The sequence below is a fragment of the Prionailurus bengalensis genome, chromosome A2 (assembly GCF_016509475.1).
Source record: "Prionailurus bengalensis isolate Pbe53 chromosome A2, Fcat_Pben_1.1_paternal_pri, whole genome shotgun sequence".
NCBI classification, from domain to species: Eukaryota; Metazoa; Chordata; class Mammalia; order Carnivora; family Felidae; genus Prionailurus; species Prionailurus bengalensis.
The window spans coordinates 4,602,602-4,622,289 of NC_057348.1; the positions used below are offsets into that span (position 1 = coordinate 4,602,602).

General features: G+C 50.8%; 1 protein-coding gene across 4 annotated transcripts in view; it reads right to left on the reverse strand.

The window, feature by feature from the left end:
• Positions 1-2,921: 2,921 nt before the first annotated feature.
• ACER1 (alkaline ceramidase 1) overlaps positions 2,922-19,688 on the reverse strand; it is a 45,805-nt gene continuing 29,038 nt past the window's right edge. For all 4 annotated transcript variants that reach the window (XM_043586359.1, XM_043586357.1, XM_043586360.1 and 1 more), the window contains exons 2-6: positions 8,003-8,117; positions 7,779-7,920; positions 6,924-7,061; positions 4,094-4,231; positions 2,922-3,777 (exon numbers count right to left, since the gene is read on the reverse strand). In XM_043586359.1, the coding sequence (XP_043442294.1) occupies positions 3,612-3,777; positions 4,094-4,231; positions 6,924-7,061; positions 7,779-7,920; positions 8,003-8,081 (663 nt within the window). In that variant the 5' untranslated portion in view covers positions 8,082-8,117 and the 3' untranslated portion in view covers positions 2,922-3,611. The remainder of the gene's footprint in view (positions 3,778-4,093; positions 4,232-6,923; positions 7,062-7,778; positions 7,921-8,002; positions 8,118-19,688) is intronic.

The following is a 19,688-nucleotide window of genomic DNA, read 5'->3' on the forward strand; positions in this document are numbered from 1 at the left end:
GGGGAACCTCAACCCCCAATCCCCACTCGCCCCCGCCTGCCCCTCTCAGACGCCAGTTAGAGGGGGGCTCCCTCCTGGCAAGAGGAAGCCCAGGTCCCAACCCAGCCAATCAAAGGACTGTGCCTCTCTGGCTCCTGGCACTGGTTTAGTGGGGTCGGGCATGACCGAAGACCGGCTGAGAGCGGCTCTGGGAGCCGCTCGCAAATTTTAGTTGTGGAGAAACTCACATAACATGAAACTAACCGTTAATGATGTTAAAGAATATATACAATTCAGTGGCATTGCGACCACCATCCATAGCTAGTTCCAAAACATACTCTTTACCCCAAAAGGAAACTCATCCCCATTAGCTGTCACTCCCCGTTCCCTCCTCTCAGCTCCTGGCAGCCACGCATCCGCTTCCTGTGTCTGTGGCTTTGCCTGTTCTGGACATTTCATATCAGTGAAATCACAAACCGCGTGGCCTTTTGTGTCTGGCTTCTGTCTCAGAGCATCGTGTGTTCAGTGCTTCACCCCTTTTTATAGCAGAATAATATTCCATTGTATGGTCACACCACATTTGGTTTATCCGTTCATCCCCCGATAGACACGAGAGCGAGGGGGACACAGAATCCGAAGCAGCTCCAGGCTCCGAGCTGTCAGCAGAGAGCCTGACGCCGGGCTCGAACTCATGACTCATCGTGACCTGAGCCATGAACCGTGAGATCGTGACCTGAGCCGAAGTCGAACGCTTCACCGACTGAGCCACCCAAGTGCCCCATCAATTTACATTTCTTTTTTTCTTTTTTTTTTAACGTTTATTTATTTTTGAGACAGAGGGAGACAGAGCATGAATGGGGGAGGGTCAGAGAGAGGGAGACACAGAATCTGAAACAGGCTCCAGGCTCTGAGCTGTCAGCCCAGAGCCCGACGCGGGGCTCGAACTCACTGACCGTGAGATCATGACCTGAGCCGAAGTCGGCCGCTTAACCGACTGAGCCACCCAGGCGCCCCTCAATTTACATTTCTATCAGCAATGTGCAAGTGTCCCATTTTCTCCACGTTCATTTTTCTGTTTTTTTTTATTTATTTATGACCAACTTCATAGATACGAAATGGTATCTCATGGCTTTGATTTACATTTCTTTTTTTTTTTCAACTTTTTTTTTTTTTTTTTTTTTTTTTGGGACAGAGAGAGACAGAGCATGAACAGGGAAGGGGCAGAGAGAGAGGGAGACACAGAATCGGAAACAGGCTCCAGGCTCCGAGCCATCAGCCCAGAGCCCGACGCGGGGCTCGAACTCCCGGACCGCGAGATCGTGACCTGGCTGAAGTCGGACGCTTAACCAACTGCGCCACCCAGGCGCCCCTGATTTACATTTCTCTAATGACATTGAACATGTCCCCTTGGAGCTTCAGTATGTACTTTTCAATTTGGAAGGATGTGAAGCCTAGCACTGCTGAAAGCCGCCTCCCCGCCCCCCCCCACCCCCCGCCATGAGGTAGACCAGAGGGGTGGAGGGAGACCGACCCTGGTGATGTCACTCGGAAGCCTGGACCCGGCCGTATCTGCAGGTTGCTTCTTCACCTCAAATGTTTATATGCTGATTGTCCTTTTGTCAGTTCAGCCAGCTGGAGTGCAACGCTTTAGCCTTTGCTACAAAGAGTCCTCCCTGATGGTGCCCGGGACTTGCCAAGATCACACAGCTAGTTCAAGTTAGACGAGCCCAGTATCCAGGCCTCCCACCTGCCCGATGCCTCTATGCCCCAAGAGGAGGCTGTGAGGAGGGGTCGGCAGGGGCCAGGAGGTAGAGGTTGGGGACACACTGTTGCCATGTACTTAGGGACAGAGGCTTGGGTGGGAGGGATGGGAACAGATTTACCTCCACTCAAAGTTTTGAACTAACGTCCCTCTAGAGACTCTCTTGCGAGCACAGCTCCTCTCCCCCACCGAAAACGCCGAGGCGACATTTTGCAGACAATTTTGCAAGTTGGCAGAAACACCCTCCCCTCTCTGCCCCTCTCTTCCTACCACCATCCATCCTGGGACCAGAGGTGAAGAACCTCAGGCTTCTAGAACGAGAAATCCCACAGGGCTCCGGAGGCAGTGGGCCTGAGATCCCGGTTCGATCCTCCAGCTGACTAACCACGGGGCGAGGGACTTTGGGGGAAGGACAGACCGGGTTCACATCCGGGCTGTGTGGTCCTGGGCAAGTTGCTTGCCCTCTCTGAGACACATCTATAAAGCGAGAATATTTGTGTCTATCTGAAGGGCTGTGGGAGGGGGGCTAGGTTCGATGATGTGTGTCCTTGGCATATAGCACACGGTACTCAATAAACGTGAGTAGAGTAGAGGCTTTCAATTAGAGCGGAGGCTAGCCCAGCTCTCCAGCAGGCCAGAGGCCCGATGGGCTAGCCTCTACTCCTCTGGGAGTGAGCGATGGCCTGGATGCCAATCTTCCTTTGCAAAGAATGTCAAGTGGCCCATGGGTACCAAACCCAGCCCGGGCCCTCCGGTTACGAATTTCTTGCCATTTCCTAACCTCCAGTTCATCCACACCCTGGCAGTTACACACCTGCCATTCTCTCTCCCCAGCATGGCCTTGCCAAGTTCTCCAGGATGGCTGGTCTCCTCTGGTCATGGAAGTTCATCCGGAAAGCGCACCCCCCCACCCCCACCCCGAGCACCCACTTGAAAGGGCTGCTTCCCCACCTCACGATTCTCTGAAACATCACCTGCTTTATCCCCGTGGCAGCACTTATTAGTGTCTGGAAATGCCTTCTGTGTCTTTGTATTTGTCCAACAGGTGTCTCCGCGTGACAGCAGGGACATCGTATGTCTTTGCTGTCTCGTATCAGCAATGGGTAGTGTCAGACATAAAGCATCTGTCCAACTCCACGCGCATTTGTCGAAGAGGTGAATGAACGAACGGGAAAACAGATGCAAAGCACATTTTCATATTACAGACAAGATGCTTCCGTTTCAAAGGTAGGAAAAATCACTTCCCCCGGATGAGACAACTAGGAAATCACGGAGCAGGATTCAAGCTTAGCTCTGCCCGACTCCGAGCCTGGTGCTCTTTATATTTCTTTTAAATGTTTATTTATTTTTGAGAGACAGAGCACGAGCCGGGGAGGGGCAGAGAGAGAGGGAGACGCAGAATCGGAAACAGGCTCCGAGCTGTCAGCACGGAGCCCGGCGCGGGGCTCGAAGTCACAAACCGCGAGCTCATTGCACGGCCGAGGACAGGTCCAGCAGTGACCACCGCTATTTATGAGATGCCCGGGGACCAAGCCCCCGCCTGAGGCCATTCGCAGTGGAGGCCGGGTGATCGCAGCCCGTGGGGACCCAGCCTCACAAAGTGAACACAAAAGAGGAACTAAGAGAGAATAAGGGCGGGTCGTGGAGTGGACCCAGGCCGGGCAGCTCCCCCAGGTCATCAGACTACTGCACGGAAGGGTCGCGAGGTCCCCTGTCTTGGGGCGGGGCCGCGCAGGACGAGGAGGAAGGGGAAAGGGAGCTGGAGGAAAGAACCGTGAGTGTCTCTCAGGCTCCCCATCCAGTCCTCCTTCCTCAAGACACAGGGGACTTGACTTGGCGGGTGGTTGGCTGGTCAAGAAGCTGGCAGACATCAGCAGTTCTTGTCATCACGGACTTCCACGTAGGGGAGCCCCACGGGCCACGTGTCCCGAGGCCAGTAGCGGACTTTGAGGGTGTGACCTGGCATCTCATACCTGGCGTCCACCAAGGCCATGGTAACCATGCCATAAGGAAAGGTGATGCTGATAAGCACATGCCTGTAGGGAGCAGGGAGGAGGTGGTGAGGGCACAGGATGTCCCCGAGCTAGCCCGATGCCCCCTCCTTGCTTCTCTCCTTACTTCTCATGGGTCCTGACCTCTCACGGGTCCTGACCTCCCAAAGGGACCTTCTGGACTTGACCCTTGACTGAAACCAGCACCCCCCCCACCACCACACACACACACACACACACACACACACAGGCACTCCCAGTATCCGTGCCTCCCCTCTCTGCCCCCAGGCTCCTGCTCCAAGCTCTGGCATCTTGAGATTTTCTGGTTCTGGGGCTCCGTACCGCCAGGGCAGGTCCTTACCAGATGCTGTGCAGGTAAAAGAAGTTAATCCATTGCCAGAAACTGCAAAGCACGCGGTCACTGATCCAGCTGGTCAGCGCGAAAGCCCACAACACCACAGACACCTCCATTATGTGCCGAAGCTCCTTGTTGTTGGTCCTAGGGAGAGAAGGAGGCAGATCAGAGCCTGGCTCGGATAGCAGAGCCTGCAGGGGCTGATGGGAAATTCCTCCATCCAAGGAGATGAGGCCGGGAGCAGGGAATGACCAAGAGTACAAGGGGGAGGGGGCCCAATTTGTGCTTGTTGTTAACGTTTGCTGAGCACTTATAGGATGCCAGGTACAGTTCTGAAAGTCCTTCGGGTCAGGGGCGCCTGGGTGCCTCAGCTGGTTAAGCTTCTGACTCTTGATTTCATCCCGGGTCATGCTCTCACGGTTCGTGAGTTCAAGCCCCACATCGGGCCCTGTGCTGACAGTGCAGATCCTGCCTGGGATTCTCTCTCTCTCCCTCTCTCTGCCCCTCCCGAGCTCTCCTGCACGCACGCTCTTTCTCTACCTCTCACACACAACATAAATAGACTTAAAAAACAATAATAAAAGTCCTTCAGATCAAAACTCGGCCCTGACAGCAACGCTATGATTCTCGTTTTGTAGACGAGAGAGCAGGTGTGCGAGATTAAGGTATCGCTCTAACTGCACCCAAGGTTACACAGCCAGCAAGTGGAGCTGGGGGCTGAGCCAGGCTTGGCGGACTGCGGATTTCTTAATCAACTAGCCCTTCCCTGTTTGTGAGTTTGGGGCTCTGAGTGTGTGCACAACTGTGAGTCAGTTCAGGAGAATTCCTGTCCGTGTGGCTATGAGAACGTGCATGTCCATATGTGGGAGGGTAAATTCCCTGGAGGCCACGTCTCTTGGGACGACTCATGCTCAGAATCTGTTTCCCCAGCAGCAAAGCTGACTCCGCGTCCTTCAGGAAAGAGCATATGAGGGAATATGGTGAGGCAATGACTCCTTTATGGTTTACAGTGCGGGCCCTGCCCCCTAGTCTTAAACGGGACAGTTTGAACGTCACACGAGAAAAAGAACAGTGAGGAAGCACTGGCGAAATCTGAACAGAGTCTGAGGTCTAGTTAATGCCATCGTCAATTTCCTCCTTTTTAGGCTGTACTATGGTTACACGAGACACTCCGTTGGAGAGGCTGGGGGGAGCTGGGGGAAGGAGACACAAAACTCTACTATTTTTGAAACTTGCCAGGAGTCTGCAATCACTTCAAAATAAAAAGTTAAAAATAGGTGATTGCAATGGATCGAAACACCTCTAGGACGTAAACATCCGTGCGTTCATAATAATACTTTTTAAAAACTTTCCGGGGTCCCTACTCAGGTAAGGCCCCAACTCATTACGCTAGAAATGGATCAGTTAAGGGAAGCACTCAATGATCAGTCCTATCATTCCTGTGCAAAGCGTATTTCAAGGTTGATGAGTGAAAGTCCTTCTTAATGGAGGAACTCCAGATAATCACTGCAGGAGGAATTATGGGCCTGATCAATCTTAATAGCACTGGATGTGGAATAACCACTCATTATGGGGGTAATGGGATGGAAAAAGAAGCACCCAGAACCACACATGACACATTCTGGCCTAAAAACATGTAAACCTAAATCCAGATCTAAATATTAATTTTCAGGAAATACCAAATATGTGTCTATATCTATCTATATCTATTCTATATCTATATCATCTATATCTACATATATCTCTAAGAGACTGTTTGCATCCCTCTTTCAACATGACTAGTTGTAAGAAGACATCTTGAGAAACTGAGGCAACATCACTTCAATCTGGGTATTGTCAACTTGGTTAGCGCTGTGTACGCCGTATCTAACATTTGTCCCTCTAGATCCTTCCCTGATGCTCTCCGGTCTGCCCTATGCCCCAGGGAGGTGGGATGCTGAGTTGTGTGGACTGAATGCTTCCAGTTCGATTAGCTAATGGCTTCTAGTTGGATAGCCAATGGTTCCCAGTTGAGTTGGCCAATGGTTTCCAGTTGGAGTAGCCAATGGTTTCCAGCTGGGTTGGCCAATGGAGCACCCCAGCAAGAAACCAAAGGGTACGGGGAGAGTACGGTTAGAATATTTGTTTCTCTGGCCTCCTCCATGTGGGCTTGACTCAGGCTAGCTGCAACCAGCAACTGGAGGTGACATTTCTTGCTAAGGAGGCCCTCTCCACAGGGCTCTCTCCTTCCAGACTCTTGTAATCACTCCCTCCCATTACCCCCACCCAGGTATCCTGATGGTCATAGGAGCCCACGCTTATTAGCACAGGTGTTCTAAATTCCCTGGTCATTGTCCTACACCTGCCATCTCCTTTGTAAATAAGCCTTTTATTCAGCTCTCCTCAAATGGCCCCATTTGAGAGTTCCCCCCCCCACCTCTATCCTGTCAAGGTCTAGTATGGGTTTAAAAAAAACCCTCTTAATTAGGAGGGTTAAATCCTGAAAAGTTCATAGGTGCCAGTGTATGGAATCTGGGGGAATGCATAACACAAACGCTGACAGTTGTCGAGGCTGGTTAGTGGGCACACGGAGGTTTACGGTGCAATAGTCTCTGCTTGTACGTATGTTTGGGGTTTTCATGACGCAAAGGACAAGTTCTGCTATCAGACAGCCTTAGGTTCCAATCCCAACCGTACTCCTTGTTAGTAGATGATCTTGGGGAAAGCATATCCTCTCCTTGAGCCTGGAGTCAATGAGCACTCTGGGGCTGGGACTCAATGAGTAAGCAGAGGTGGGGGGTGCCTGGAGGGTGATGGGAGCCACCTCCCCGGGCAGGCGCCTGCGGCCACTACCCACTTCTTATACTCCTGGAACACGATGTAGAGGATGTGCACAGCGATGCTGTTGAGAACGTATGCGTTGATCACAGGTCTCAGGAAGGACAGGAAGGTGCTGACCACCGTGGTGATGAGGACCAGACAGGTGAACCGGGGCCTGAGGGAAGAAGGACTCAGCTGTGGGAGGGTGACTGGAAGGGTCCGGGGTGGGGTGGGGGGGTGGTTAGGCAGGGTCAGGAGATCTTGCGGCAGAGGTAGATGAGCAAAGGGAAGGGGTTCTAGGGAGCCCAACTGAACTCAGAAAAAGATCTTGAGGCTCCCAGGTGGGCTCAGCAGAGGGTCCCAAGAAGGGTCGAGGCAGGGTCTGAAGGGGGTGGATGGGGTGATGAGAGGGTCTCAGGGCAGCTCAAAGGGCTTAGTCAGCTCAGCAGACGGTGCCAGGGCCCAGGCCAGACAAGGGGTTCAGGGAAGTCAGGTAGGATTAAGGAAGGAATTACGTTGGTCCCAGACACTATCAGAAGACGGGTCCAGGGAGCCTCAGGTGGGTCAAATAGCATCAGGAGAGAGATTCAGAGGGGTCTCGGGTCAAGAGAGGGGTCCAGGAGGATCCAAGGAAAGTTCCAGGGAGCCCAGGTGATAGGCTCATGGGAGAGGTCCCTGGGGCCCAGGTAAGCTTAAGTATGGGTTTGGTGGGTTTAGACACATTCTGGAGAAGGTACCAAACTATCCAGGTAGGATCAGGGGAGGATTTCCAGAGGAGGAGTTAAGTCAGATAAGGTTGGGAGAAAGCCCTGATCCGGCTGGTCGGGGGAGGGATTCCAAGGAACCCAGATGGGCTCTGATGGGACCCACAGAGGACCGGCCCCAGCCCCACCTGTTCTCTCCTAGGAAAGTGGGGAAGTAACAGCGAGGCATCCATATGCTGTAACTACTGGCCAGCAGCCACAGGATAGCAATCTCATCCAGCAGCTGGCCCAGGAGGCTAAGCGTCATGTGGAAATACATGGAGAATAGGCCTGGAGCAAGAGACAAAGGTAGGTGGTCAAGAGGGCTGTCCCCCCAACCCCCGCCACCCCAGTGTCACAGACCCCCACCTACCTATGACCATAAAGAGGATCCAAGTGATATAAATGCAGCGGGAGCGTTTCTGGGCATAGGGGTACATCAGAAACATCATGAGAGGCCCAAAGATGAAGAAGGTGACATTGCTGAACTGGAAAAGAGCAGGACATGGGGAGGGGGTCGTCAGAAGCGGAGGCAGAGGAGGAAACCCTCAGTCCTTAGCCATTGGTCATCTGCCCTCTTTCAGGCAGTTAAGGAACCCAGAGTCTGGCAATCGGGCAGTTGATATTGGCAGTCAACCAGTCATCAGTAGATTCGTCACTCTGTTTTTCTGAGTTCATTCACTCATTCATTCAACGAATGTGGCAAAGTCTATCTACTGACTTCCTGCAGCATGCATTCTCCCCCTTTTCCTTCTAGAAATAAGATCCCCAACGTTTAGACACAGCGACGCAACTAAAGACTACATTTCCCAGCCTTCCTTGCAACTCGCTGAGCCCTTGTGACTTGGTCTGACCAATGGGATACGAATGCAAATGAATCTATTACTTTTTTTTTTTTTTCATTAATGTGAGCTACATTTATCAGGATTTGCTGTATTAGAAAGTGAAACTGAGGGGGGCGCCTGGGTGGCTCAGTCAGGTAAGCGTCCGACTTCGGCTCAGGTCATGATCTCACGGTGTGTGAGTTCGAGCCCCGCGTCGGGCTCTGTGCTGACAGCTCAGAGCCTGGAGCCTGCTTCGGATTCTGTGCCTCCCTTTCTCTCTGCCCCTCCCCCGCTCATTCTCTCTCTCTCTCTCTCTCTCTGTCAAAAAATAAACATTAGAAAGTGAAACTGAGAAATTTTCAAAATGCAGGACTACACCAGCACACATTCCCTTGGCCATCTGAGAGATGATGTCATCACTCATCGCAAAGCCCCTAGAAGATTCTACAGTACCCTGGTGAGATAATTAGAGTGAAAAAGGCAGATAAAATCTTCATGTTATTATGAAAATAATTTTCATCTCGAGGAACCTCTGAAAGCTCTAGAGACCCCACAGTGTCCCTGGACGCTGTTTTGAGAACCATTTCCCTATGAATGGCAGAGCCAAAGGGCTTGATAATGTCGAGTTGCTGAATTCAGCTATTCCAGAACCATCTACCTCCAGACTTCCATTTCAAAAAATAATCAGATATGATCCTTTCTAGTTAAGCTGTTTTTAGTGGGCTGTTTCATTTGAAACCAAAGAATACCGGTTCCTGGGACTCTGGGTCCAAGTGATGTGGGATTGGGTCCATACTCTCCCTACCCACTAACTAGGAGGAGGTAAAATCAATGCTCTAACCTTCCATATCTGCATTTCTGACATCTGCATTATTGCTACCTCTTTGTGTCCTTGACCCAGAGGTCCCCAGGTCTCACTAGTCTATGAGTACAATTAAGGTGACAAGAACGTTTTCACCAGAATTCCAGGGGTTCAGAGTCCCTGACTGCTGATACAGGACTTCAACGCCCCTCAAAGTTTCCCCCAGATATGTCTGGGCCACAGAGAGTATCTCACACGAGCTCAGAAAAAAGGTGTTCTCACATATATTTAAAAAAGGGGGGGGGGGGCACGTGGATGACTCAGTCGGTTGAGCGGCAGACGTCCGCTCAGGTCATGATCTCACGGTCCGTGGGTTCAAGCCCCGCATCGGGCTCTGTGCTGACAGCTCGGAGCCTGGAGCCTGCTTCAGATTCTGTGTCTCTCCCTCTCTCTCTGGCCCTCCCCTGCTCATGCTCTGTCTCTCTCTGTCTCAAAAATAAATAAAAAAACATATAAAAAAGAAAAGAAAAGAAAAGAAAAGAAAAAAACGTGAGGTCAGCCTGCTTGCTCACTCATTTGCAGCCTTCTCTCCCCAATAAAATCTTCCTGTTGTAAAGGTCTCTTTCATTGCCTGAATCCCATCTTAGAAAGTGAAGAAACAGTGCCCTGTTAACTAGGGCACTCCGTTATTTCTCAACGTCCTGAAGACTAGGGCGCAAGTCAAAAGCAATGAGCTATCACCCCACACCAGTCAGAATGGCGAGTATTAAACAAGGGAAGAAGAAGAAATAACAAATGTCGGGGAGGATGTGGAGAAAGGGAAACCCTTGTGCACTGTGGGTGGGAAAGCAAATTGCGCAGCCGCCGTGGAGGCCCCTCAAAAAATTAAAAATAGAAATACCGCATGATCGGTTATTTTGCTGCTGAGCGTTTACCCCCCAAAACACAAAAACGCTAATTTGGAAGAGAGGGAGACACAGAATCCGAAGCAGGCTCCAGGCTCTGAGCTGTCAGCCCAGAGCTTGACGCAGGACTCGAACCCACCCACTGTGAGATCATGACCTGAGCTGAAGTTGGACACTTAACCGACTGAGCCACCCAGGCACCCCCAAAATCTTTAAAACCTATAAAGAAGATGTGGTCTATACATACATCGGAATACTACTCAGCTGTAAAATAGCACAAAATCTTGCCATTTTTGACAAATGGATGAACCTAGAGAGTATCATGCTAATAAGACAGAGAAAGATAAATGCTGTGCAATTTCACTTTTATGTGGAATCTTAAAAACAAAACAAACGAACAAACAAACAAAAAGAACAAATTCATAAATACAGAGAAGGATCTGGGTGTTGCCAGAGGGGAGGGGGTGAGGGGCAGGCAGATTATGTAAAGAGATACAAGCTTCCAGCTGCAAAATAAATAAGTCACAGGGCTGAAAAGTACACCACAGGGAGTACGGTCAATAATATTGTAATGACCTTGCGTTGTGACAGATGGTAACTATACTTACCGTGGTGAGCATTGTGGAACATACGTAATTGACAAATCACTATGCTGTACCCCTAAAACTAATATAATATTGTGTATCAACTACACCTCAATAAAAAAAAAAAAAAACCTACAGAGCGCAGTGGTGGGTATAGGGAAATGATTTACCTGGTACAAGGCCACCCTCTAGGAGCCTAGGTCCTGGGCACCAGGCAGGTGTCCCAAGGCAGGTGTCCTTCTGATTCTAGGGAAGCCCATGGCTCTCCTTGGGTGATGGCAAACCAGCTCAAAAGCCACCATGAGGACCCTTGGAAAACTGGTTTGGCATGAGTGGAACTGGTCTGGTTACATCGTTTTCCATGTCCTTGTTTTCCACGCCAAGGTGTCTGATGCCCACCAACAGACAAGTCAAACACATGTCTGGCATGGCCACCTAGCTCACAATGACGACACACTTGGTGTGTCTGAATCATGAGCCCTGTCCCCACCCCCCACCCCCCCCCACCCCCCACCGGAGTAGACGCCTATCCCAAACTGGGCCAATCAGATTTTCTTGGGAATTTGAAACTTGGAGCGAACGCAGAGCCTGGGAATCACCAAGATTGTGTCACGCCATTGTCAGTTCCCTAAGATCTGGGGATATTGTCTCGATGTTTAAGATACGTCAGCCGTCTCGCCACCACAAACAGACAAGACTGAGGCCACGGGGAGTCTGCCTTGAAGCTAAATCCTCCAGACCTGCCTTGGATCTCGGCCTTCCCAAGCAACTCATCTTTCCATTTTGAGATATCCCGGTACCTAGCCAATGCGTTTTTCCTCTTTGGTTTGTTCTTTTTTTTTTTTTTTTGCTTAAGCTAGCTTTCTATTTCTTCAATCCAGCAAAACCATCACCATTGGTATATTAGCTAGGGTTCTTTGGTAGCGAGCAACAGGAAATGAATTTGGTGAACTTTTACCACAAATATAAATATGTGTGTATGTAATTACTCATTAAATTAGTTATCATTCAGTCATTTATTATGGCGAACTCATTAATCAAAAGAATTGCGGAAGACAAGGAAAACCAGAAACCACAACAGCTCTGAGCCTTGAATGGACAGTCTCTTCAGGAGGCAGCTTTTGGGCAACTTTGTAGCTGTTCTATCCAGGTCCAAGATTCATCAAATTCTGGAGATGTTGCCGGGACCACACCCACCCTTGGCCAGAGGAGGGGGAGCTCCTTGACTGACCACCCCACTGAGATCATAACCAGCTGGAGAAGGGCAGCTAGGGGGTCATAGGGAAAATGGGGCCGTGGATACTGAATACGGGCAAAATCCCAAACAAATCCTACATTCCCTCTGCCTTCAAACACCAGCCCTTAGGGTGTATGAAGCGTGGCCAGAGATGCTAAACCAACCAGTTTCCCAAACTCTAAACCCTCCATTTAAAACACTTCTGTGACTCCCATAAATAAAATGCAAACTGTTAAACTTGACTTATAAACTCCCTCCATGACTCACCTCTCTCCACCTTCAACTTTATCATCTAGGTGGGAGGGATGACCCAGTTCTTCCAAATGAGCCATACTTTCTCTTACCCCTTAACCTCCAGAAGTTTGCACGTGCCGTCCCTACTGCCTGGAACATCCCTTGTCCCCACTTACCCCTCTTGGCCAGGCCAACTACACCTCCACCTGTCACCTGGGCATCACTTTCCGATAAAGCCTTCCCAATTCCCCAAGGCAGGGTCAGGTGGCCTCCCACTGTGCTGTGTCCCTCTGTCCTAACGTTTGTCCGCCAGTTCTGGAACTGTCTCGCTCTCCCACTAAACCTGGCTCTCAGAACAGGGGCTGTGTCCTCCCCATTCAGGAAATATTTCCTGTTGACTGGACCTCAAAACAGGTTTACACGGATCACCAGTCACATACGTGAAAACACTTGGCAGAAGAATGTCTTGTGCCTGGAACATTCTGGATGGAAGGCGTTAGGACTGTCACTTTCTCACCTGTTGACAGCATGGTTTTGTAGACATTGCTTTTAATCCTCGCATGCCCCCTGCTCCGCCTCCCCATCCCCCCAACGTGTGGCTTTCTAGTTCTTTCTCTGGCAACGAGAAAACTGGATCTCAGAGAGGTGGAGTGACTTCCCTGAGGTCTCACAGCTCTGGGGGACTCCAGAGTTTGCTTTTACCCCCTGCCTTAAGAGACAAGAGGACTAGACGGGTGGCAATGATTAAGAGGGAGCGTCCCTGCTCCCTGGCTGCATGACGTAATGTCTCTGGGTTTCCCTTTCCTGCATCAGTAAAGTGGGGGAGCATAATTAATGCTACTGTGGGGGCTGTTGGAGGGGAACGTGTGAGGCCAGGCACTGAAAGACTACATTGCCAGGGATGTGGTCCTAACTCAATAAATAGCAAGGGCCTGCTGCGGCTGTCGTTGTTGTGGGAGGTAACAGTAACAGGCTTATCCTTGGTTTCCTTGCTCCAGGCTTGGGGGTCAGCAGAACCCAAGGCTGAAGTTTCCGAGAACGCCCCTGAGCGTGCAGAATGAGGGCAAAGGAATGGGCGGAGCCTCTGATTAATGGGCTCCAACTGGTTCCAGAGTCTCTGATACCATCAGAGACTGCCCTCTGCCAGGGCCTGCCTCCCTGCCTGGGGCCAGCCCGTTTCCCAACCCCTGGCCCCACCCAGCCTCTGTGAGGCTGGAGACGCACCTGCCCAGGACCAACAGCTGGACTCTCTGGGCCCCAGCCCCAGCAGGTGTCTTCATATTCATTCATTCACTCACTCACTCACTCACTCATTCATTGTTTGCTTCCCAACCATTCCTTCAGTACCTACAATGTTGTTCAAATGCCACAACGGAGCCCCCAGACACAATCTGCCTTCACGGGTGTATCCAGTCGGGGTTTGGGACACATGGCAGGCCTCATTTGCCTTCTCTACCTCCGAGCGCCGCAGTGAGGATTAGAGAACCAAGGGCTCTGGGGCCAGTTTTGCGCACTGCCGCGCAATTCCACGGTCTAGCGCGGTGCCTCACACACAGCAGGTGCTCAGAAAGTTTTTGCAGACAATGATGCGTGCAGAGAACACACGTCAATAACGTAGCCATGCGCCTGGCCCGGGTGCTATCGTGGCTGCTGTGTTGCTTTGATTCTGGAATAATTTGCTCTTTTGATCACCGGTACCCTGCAGGGTCTCTGGCAGATAGATGTGGCTGGGTGCCTCAGGTCTGGAAGAAGGAAAGGAAAGAAAGGGGGGGGGAAGAGAGGGAGGGAAGAAGGAAGAAGTGAGAGAAGAAAGGCGGGGAGAAGGGAGGGCGGCAGACAGACCAGAATTGACTGCCCACCTCGGCCTTGGGAAAAGGCAGTGGGGGAACCCCTTTCTCACTTACCCCGGCCACCCAAGCGGCCCCTCCCGCCCCCCACAAACGGCTTCTCTCCCACCCGTCGTTTCATTTGTGGGTTCCACCGATTCAACCTTGACGGTGACCTCCGTGAGGACAATACCCACCTATTCGACCCCTGGCTGTGTCCCCAACACCCACCGAGCGCTCCAGAAAAAAAAGCTGCCGAATCAATCAAATCAACGAAACACCCCCCAGCTCTTCCTCCCCACCGCCAAAGCTCTGTCACCTGTCGAGGACCCCCCTCCGCATCCACTCAACGTATGCGCGTGAATGTGGGGGCAGGGCTGGGGGGTGTGCAGCTAAAGCAGCGGTCACAGACCCTCCCTGAACGGGACTTACTTGCATGAATTAAGAAACACATAATTAATTCTTAATCACACGGTAACTGAGCGGCCTCGCGATGCTGTGGTTAATTAAGCGAGAGACTCTGGGACCGGGTGGGCAGACGCAGCTTTTGGGCCCGTGCTATTTACCTGCTGTGCAACCCTGGGAAAGAAACATACACTCTCTGAGCCTTTACCCCCCACTTGTAAAATGTGGAGAATAAAGAGTCCCTACTTCTTAGAATTGCTCTGGGGGTTATACGGGAAGTGCTACCTGTTGAGTGAAGGTAATACACCAACACTTCCGCGTCTCTGGCCATGTTTACCTTCTAATAGTAACAACTTTATTCAATGCTTGGGATGTACCAAGAACTGTACATTTTTTTAGATCTGTTTTTTTTTTTTTTTCCCAAATGGAGGTATACATCACATATGCTCAAATTCACTCTTCTAACGTGTGAAGCCCGGGGGCGCCTGGGTGGCTCAGTCCGTTAAGCACCCGATTCTTGGTTTCAGCTCAGGTCATGATTTCACAGTTCACGAGATCGAGCCCCGCATTGGGCTCTGTGCTGGCAGCGGGGAACCTGCTGGGGATGCTCTCTCTCCTCTCTCTCTGCCCCTCCCCAGCTCGTGCACGCACGCACATGCGCTCTCTCTCTCTCAGAAATAAATAAATTACCTTTAAAAATAAATATATAAAGTGTGCACGTCTGTGGCTTTACTATTCATGAGGTTGTGCAACCATCACCACTCTCTAATTCTAGAACACTCTCACCTCCCCAGAAGGAAACCCTGTATCCATGAGCACTCCCTCCTCCCCCCGCCCCCCAGCAACCACGAATCTGCTCCTTCGGCTCTGCAGATTTGACTCTTCTGGGCATTTCACGTGGATGGAATCCTACCAAACGTGGCCTTTGGTGGCTGGCTTCTCTCACGGAACGTCCTGTTTCCAGGGTTCATCCACGTTGTGGCATCAGCGCCTCCCTCCTGTTTATGGCTGAGGAGTAGTCCATTGTGTGGACGAACATTTGGGATGCCCAGCAGTTGTTTCGTCCTCTCCACGGTCCTGTGAGTTAATTACTATTAGTACCCCACAGCTGCTCCCTTTCTGAATAAGTACTCAGCGAATATTTGCTGAATAAATAGGAAGGGAGGAAGGAAAGAAGGAAGGAAGGAAGGAAGGAAGAGGGAGGAAGGAAGGAAGGGAAGAAGGAAAGAAGGAAGGAACGAAGGGAGGGAGGGAGGGAGGAAGGAAGGAAGGAAGGAAGGGAGGGAAGAAGGAAGGAAGGAGAAGGGAGGAGGAGGGAGGAGGGAGGGGAGGAGGGAGGAAGGGAAGGATGGGAGGAAGGAAGGAGGAGGGAGGAGGGAGGAAGGAAGGAAAGGAGTCTTTCTTTCTTCCCAGTACCACCTGGCATGCTGTACCCTTGACTTCTGTTTATTTTTTGTCTCCTCCACACCCAGGACACCAGCCCCATAAGGGGAGGCATTTTGGTTTGCGTTGGTCATCTCTGTGCCCCCAGAGCCTGGAACAGTGGCTGTCCCAATTCTTGCTGACCCATGCACAAAATGGAGGGGCCGTTATCTCTTTGAGTTGGACTGTTTCTGAAGCAGAAAAGAGGTCCAGAGGGACCTATCGAGTCTGGGCCAGCATGTGTCATGGGCATGATCGCCATTGTGTGAAATTATTCAGTTAATAGTGTCTGCCCTCCCTGAGAGCGGGAACCATGCCGCTTCTCGTTTTCCGGGAGCGGGGCGGCTGGCACAAATGATTTTGCTGTGAATTCGATGAGAAGGAATACAGAAGAGGGAGGTATGGTTTAAAACTCACGGGGGGCACCTGGGTGTCTCAGTCAGTTAAGCATCTGACCCTTGATTTCAGCTCAGGTCATGATCTCGAGGTTGGTGAGTTCAAGCCCCACATCGGCCTCCATGCTAAAGGTGCAGAGCCGCCTTGGGATTCTCTCTCTCCCCCCTCCCTCTGTCTGCCCCTCCCCTGCTTGCATGCTCTCTCTTAAATGAATAAACAAACAGTAAAAAAAAAAAAAAAAAAAAAAACAAAAAACAGGGGCACCTGGGTGGCTCAGTCGGTTGAGCATCTGACTTCAGTTCATGTCATGATCTCACGGCTCATGAGTTCGAGCCCCGCATCGGGCTCTGTGCTGACAGCTCAGAGCCTGGAGCCTGCTTCGGATTCTCTCTCCCTCTCTCTCTCTCTCTCTCTCTGCTCCTCCCCTGCTCATGCTCTCTCTCTCCTTCAAAAATAAATAAACATTTAAAAAAAAACTTTTAAATAAAATAATAAAATAAAACTCATGGGACCTGCTACTCACACCCAGGGGCTCAGAGAGGGACATGTCTCCCCCTGCACCACACAGCATTCAGAGCAGAGGGGCTGAAGCCCTCGCCCTGCAAAGGCCAGCAGCAGAAACGCTCAGTTGCAGAAAGAGGTAGGAGGTGTGGGCACTGCAGGCTCCCACTCAGGTCGCTCTGTGCCTTCCATTGTACCCACCCCCATACTCTTCCCACTCATTCCCACCCCTGCACCCCTGCCCATCCAATCCCCCCCACACCCCCGTCCAGCCATCCCCTCCCTTTGTCCTGTACCCAAGCATCTGAGAAGGAGCTTTCTGGAGAGGATGAGACGCAGAGCTTCTGAAGCTTTGGCAGGACCCCAGGAAAGAAATTCAGCAACACAGCTGCTTCTCAGAGCTGACGGGGAAGGGGGGGGGCTTGAAACTTCCTCTCCCGCCACTTGAAACTCTCCTAAGTTGTCAGCAGCCCAGAAGGAGGCCACACCTGGAGGCCACCAGGCTAATGCCAGCAGAAGCAGACTGAAGCAGCCCACACCTTGACTTCTCCCCTGCCCCACCCAATCCAGGCCCTCCCACACCCTTGACCTCTATTCCTGTTGGATCTGCCGTCCTGTCTCTCCGGGGCCCATCTATGGCAGGAAAGCAGGTGTCCCAGCCGCTCCCCACATCATTGACTCTTCGCTGTTCAAAAGTCATCCATGGCTCCCCGGTGCCCTCACCATGGAGCCCACACTCCTCTGCTTGGCATTCCTCATTTGGCACCTGGAAACCTCACCCACCTTTCCCTCAGCCCTCGGTTCCTCCCCCACCGGCAGCCTGGGCTCTGGCTTTAAACCAACTGTGTCTTGAGATGCTGTTCTCTCTCGCCTCAAGACCTCTGCTTCTGCTGGCCCATTTGGTCTGTATGCCTTGGAGACACTTACTCATTCTTCAAGCACTGAGATCCCCTCCACATTCAGCAGGCATAGCCCTAGTGGGTCATCCCCATGGCTCCCCTCTGCTCCCTCTGGTCCCTTTGCCCTCCCTCTGCCACAAGCTAACCATGGGGCGGGGCAGATCTGACCCTGGACCCCCCACTTGCTTAGCCCGGGAGCACATCGCATCTCTGGGACCCCGGGATCAATCAGCACGCATTGGTTTATGGCGTTCTTGTTGGACGAATGCATGAGCCCAATGAGTCTATCAGCAAATGTGGGACGTATTTCAAACACTCCGACTCAGCAAGCAAAACTTGCTCGTCTTCATTTCTTCTCATATTCTAGCCACGGAAACACTCCTACCCTTCCCTAACTGTGCAGCCTCTTTCATGTCCAGAACTCAGTACATCCTTCTCTCCTCTCCTCCCTTTTCCTTGACTCCCACCCTGCTTGGCAAAACTTCCTGCTCATCCTTCAAACCCGATTCCCAGGTGTCCTCCTCTGTGAAACTTGCCAACACGCGGGATGAGTCCTCCAGTGGTTCCTCCTTCCTGCTTCTATTCCCTGATCATGTGGCCCTGGGTTTTGCCCCAGATTCAGCCAACCCTGCGAGCAGTGCATTGAGAAAACGAAATATCCTTCAGAGGTGCCTGGGTGGCTCAGTCGGTTGGGTGTCCAACTCTTGATTTGGGCTCAGATCGTGATCTCACGCTTTGTGAGATCGAGTCCTGCATCGGGCTCTGCGGAATATGCTTGGGAGTTTCTCTCTCCCTTTCTCTCTCTTTGTGCCTCCTCCACTTGTGCGTGTGCTCTCTCTCTCTCTCTCTCAAAATAAATAAATAAACGTTTAAAAAAACTCTTGCTACTGTTGGCGGGAATGCAAACTGGTGCGGCCGCTCTGGAAAACAGCGCAGAGGTCCCTCAAAAAATTAAAAATAGAACTACCCTACGACCCAGCAATTGCACTACTAGGAATTTGCCCAAGGGATACAGGAGTGCTGATGCATAGGGGCACTTGTACCCCAATGTTTATAGCAGCACTTTCAACAGTAGCCAAATGATGGAAAGAGCCTAAATGTCCATCAACTGATGAATGCATAAAGAAAATGTGGTTTACATATACAAAGGAATACTACTTGGCAATGAAAAATAATGAAATCTGGCCATTTGCAACAACATGGATGGAACTAAAGGGTATTATGCTAAGAGAAATAAGTCAGTCAGAGAAAGACAAATACCATATGATTTCACTCATATGTGGAATTTGAGAAACTTAACAGATGATCGTGAGGGAGGGGAAGAAAAAATAAGATAAAAACAGAGGGAAGCAACCACAAGAGACTCTTAAATATAGAGAACAGACTGGGGGTTGATGGGGGGGGGGGCGGGGAGAGGGGAAAGTGGGGGATGGGCATGAAGGAGGGCACTTGTTGGGATGAGTACTGGGTGTTGTATGTAAGTGATGGATCATTGGGTTCTATTTCCTGAAGCCAACACTATACTGTATGTTGGCTAACTTCAGAATTAAAAAAATAACAAAAAAAATATTGTTACATATTTTGTCTTCATTTATAGACCTCGAGCAAACACCTGCTTTTAAAGAGCTTTGTGGTATTTCGCCAGAACGTGCTGAGCCCTCACAGGTTGGTGAAAGTGTTATGGCTTCCTTTTTATTTATTCATTCATTTATTGCAGTTACAAATGACTCAGACAGGACTTTGTACGTAAATTTTGTTCACCATTGGGATTATCTCTGTGATGCAAGTTCCTGGAGGTTCAATGACCGAGTGGGGGCGGTGAAGGTGCTAGATGTACATCTACATCTCAACACAACTTGACACATTGCACACAGAACGCTGCGAGATAGGAGCGTGCCCGCATTTGCTGCAAAACAAACTCGGTTTTAATTACTGACTTGAGAAGCCAAAAAAGAAAAGATCTTATTATTTTCTAGTTGGCTGCTTATTATTTATGTATATGTAACAATTATTGTTATATCATA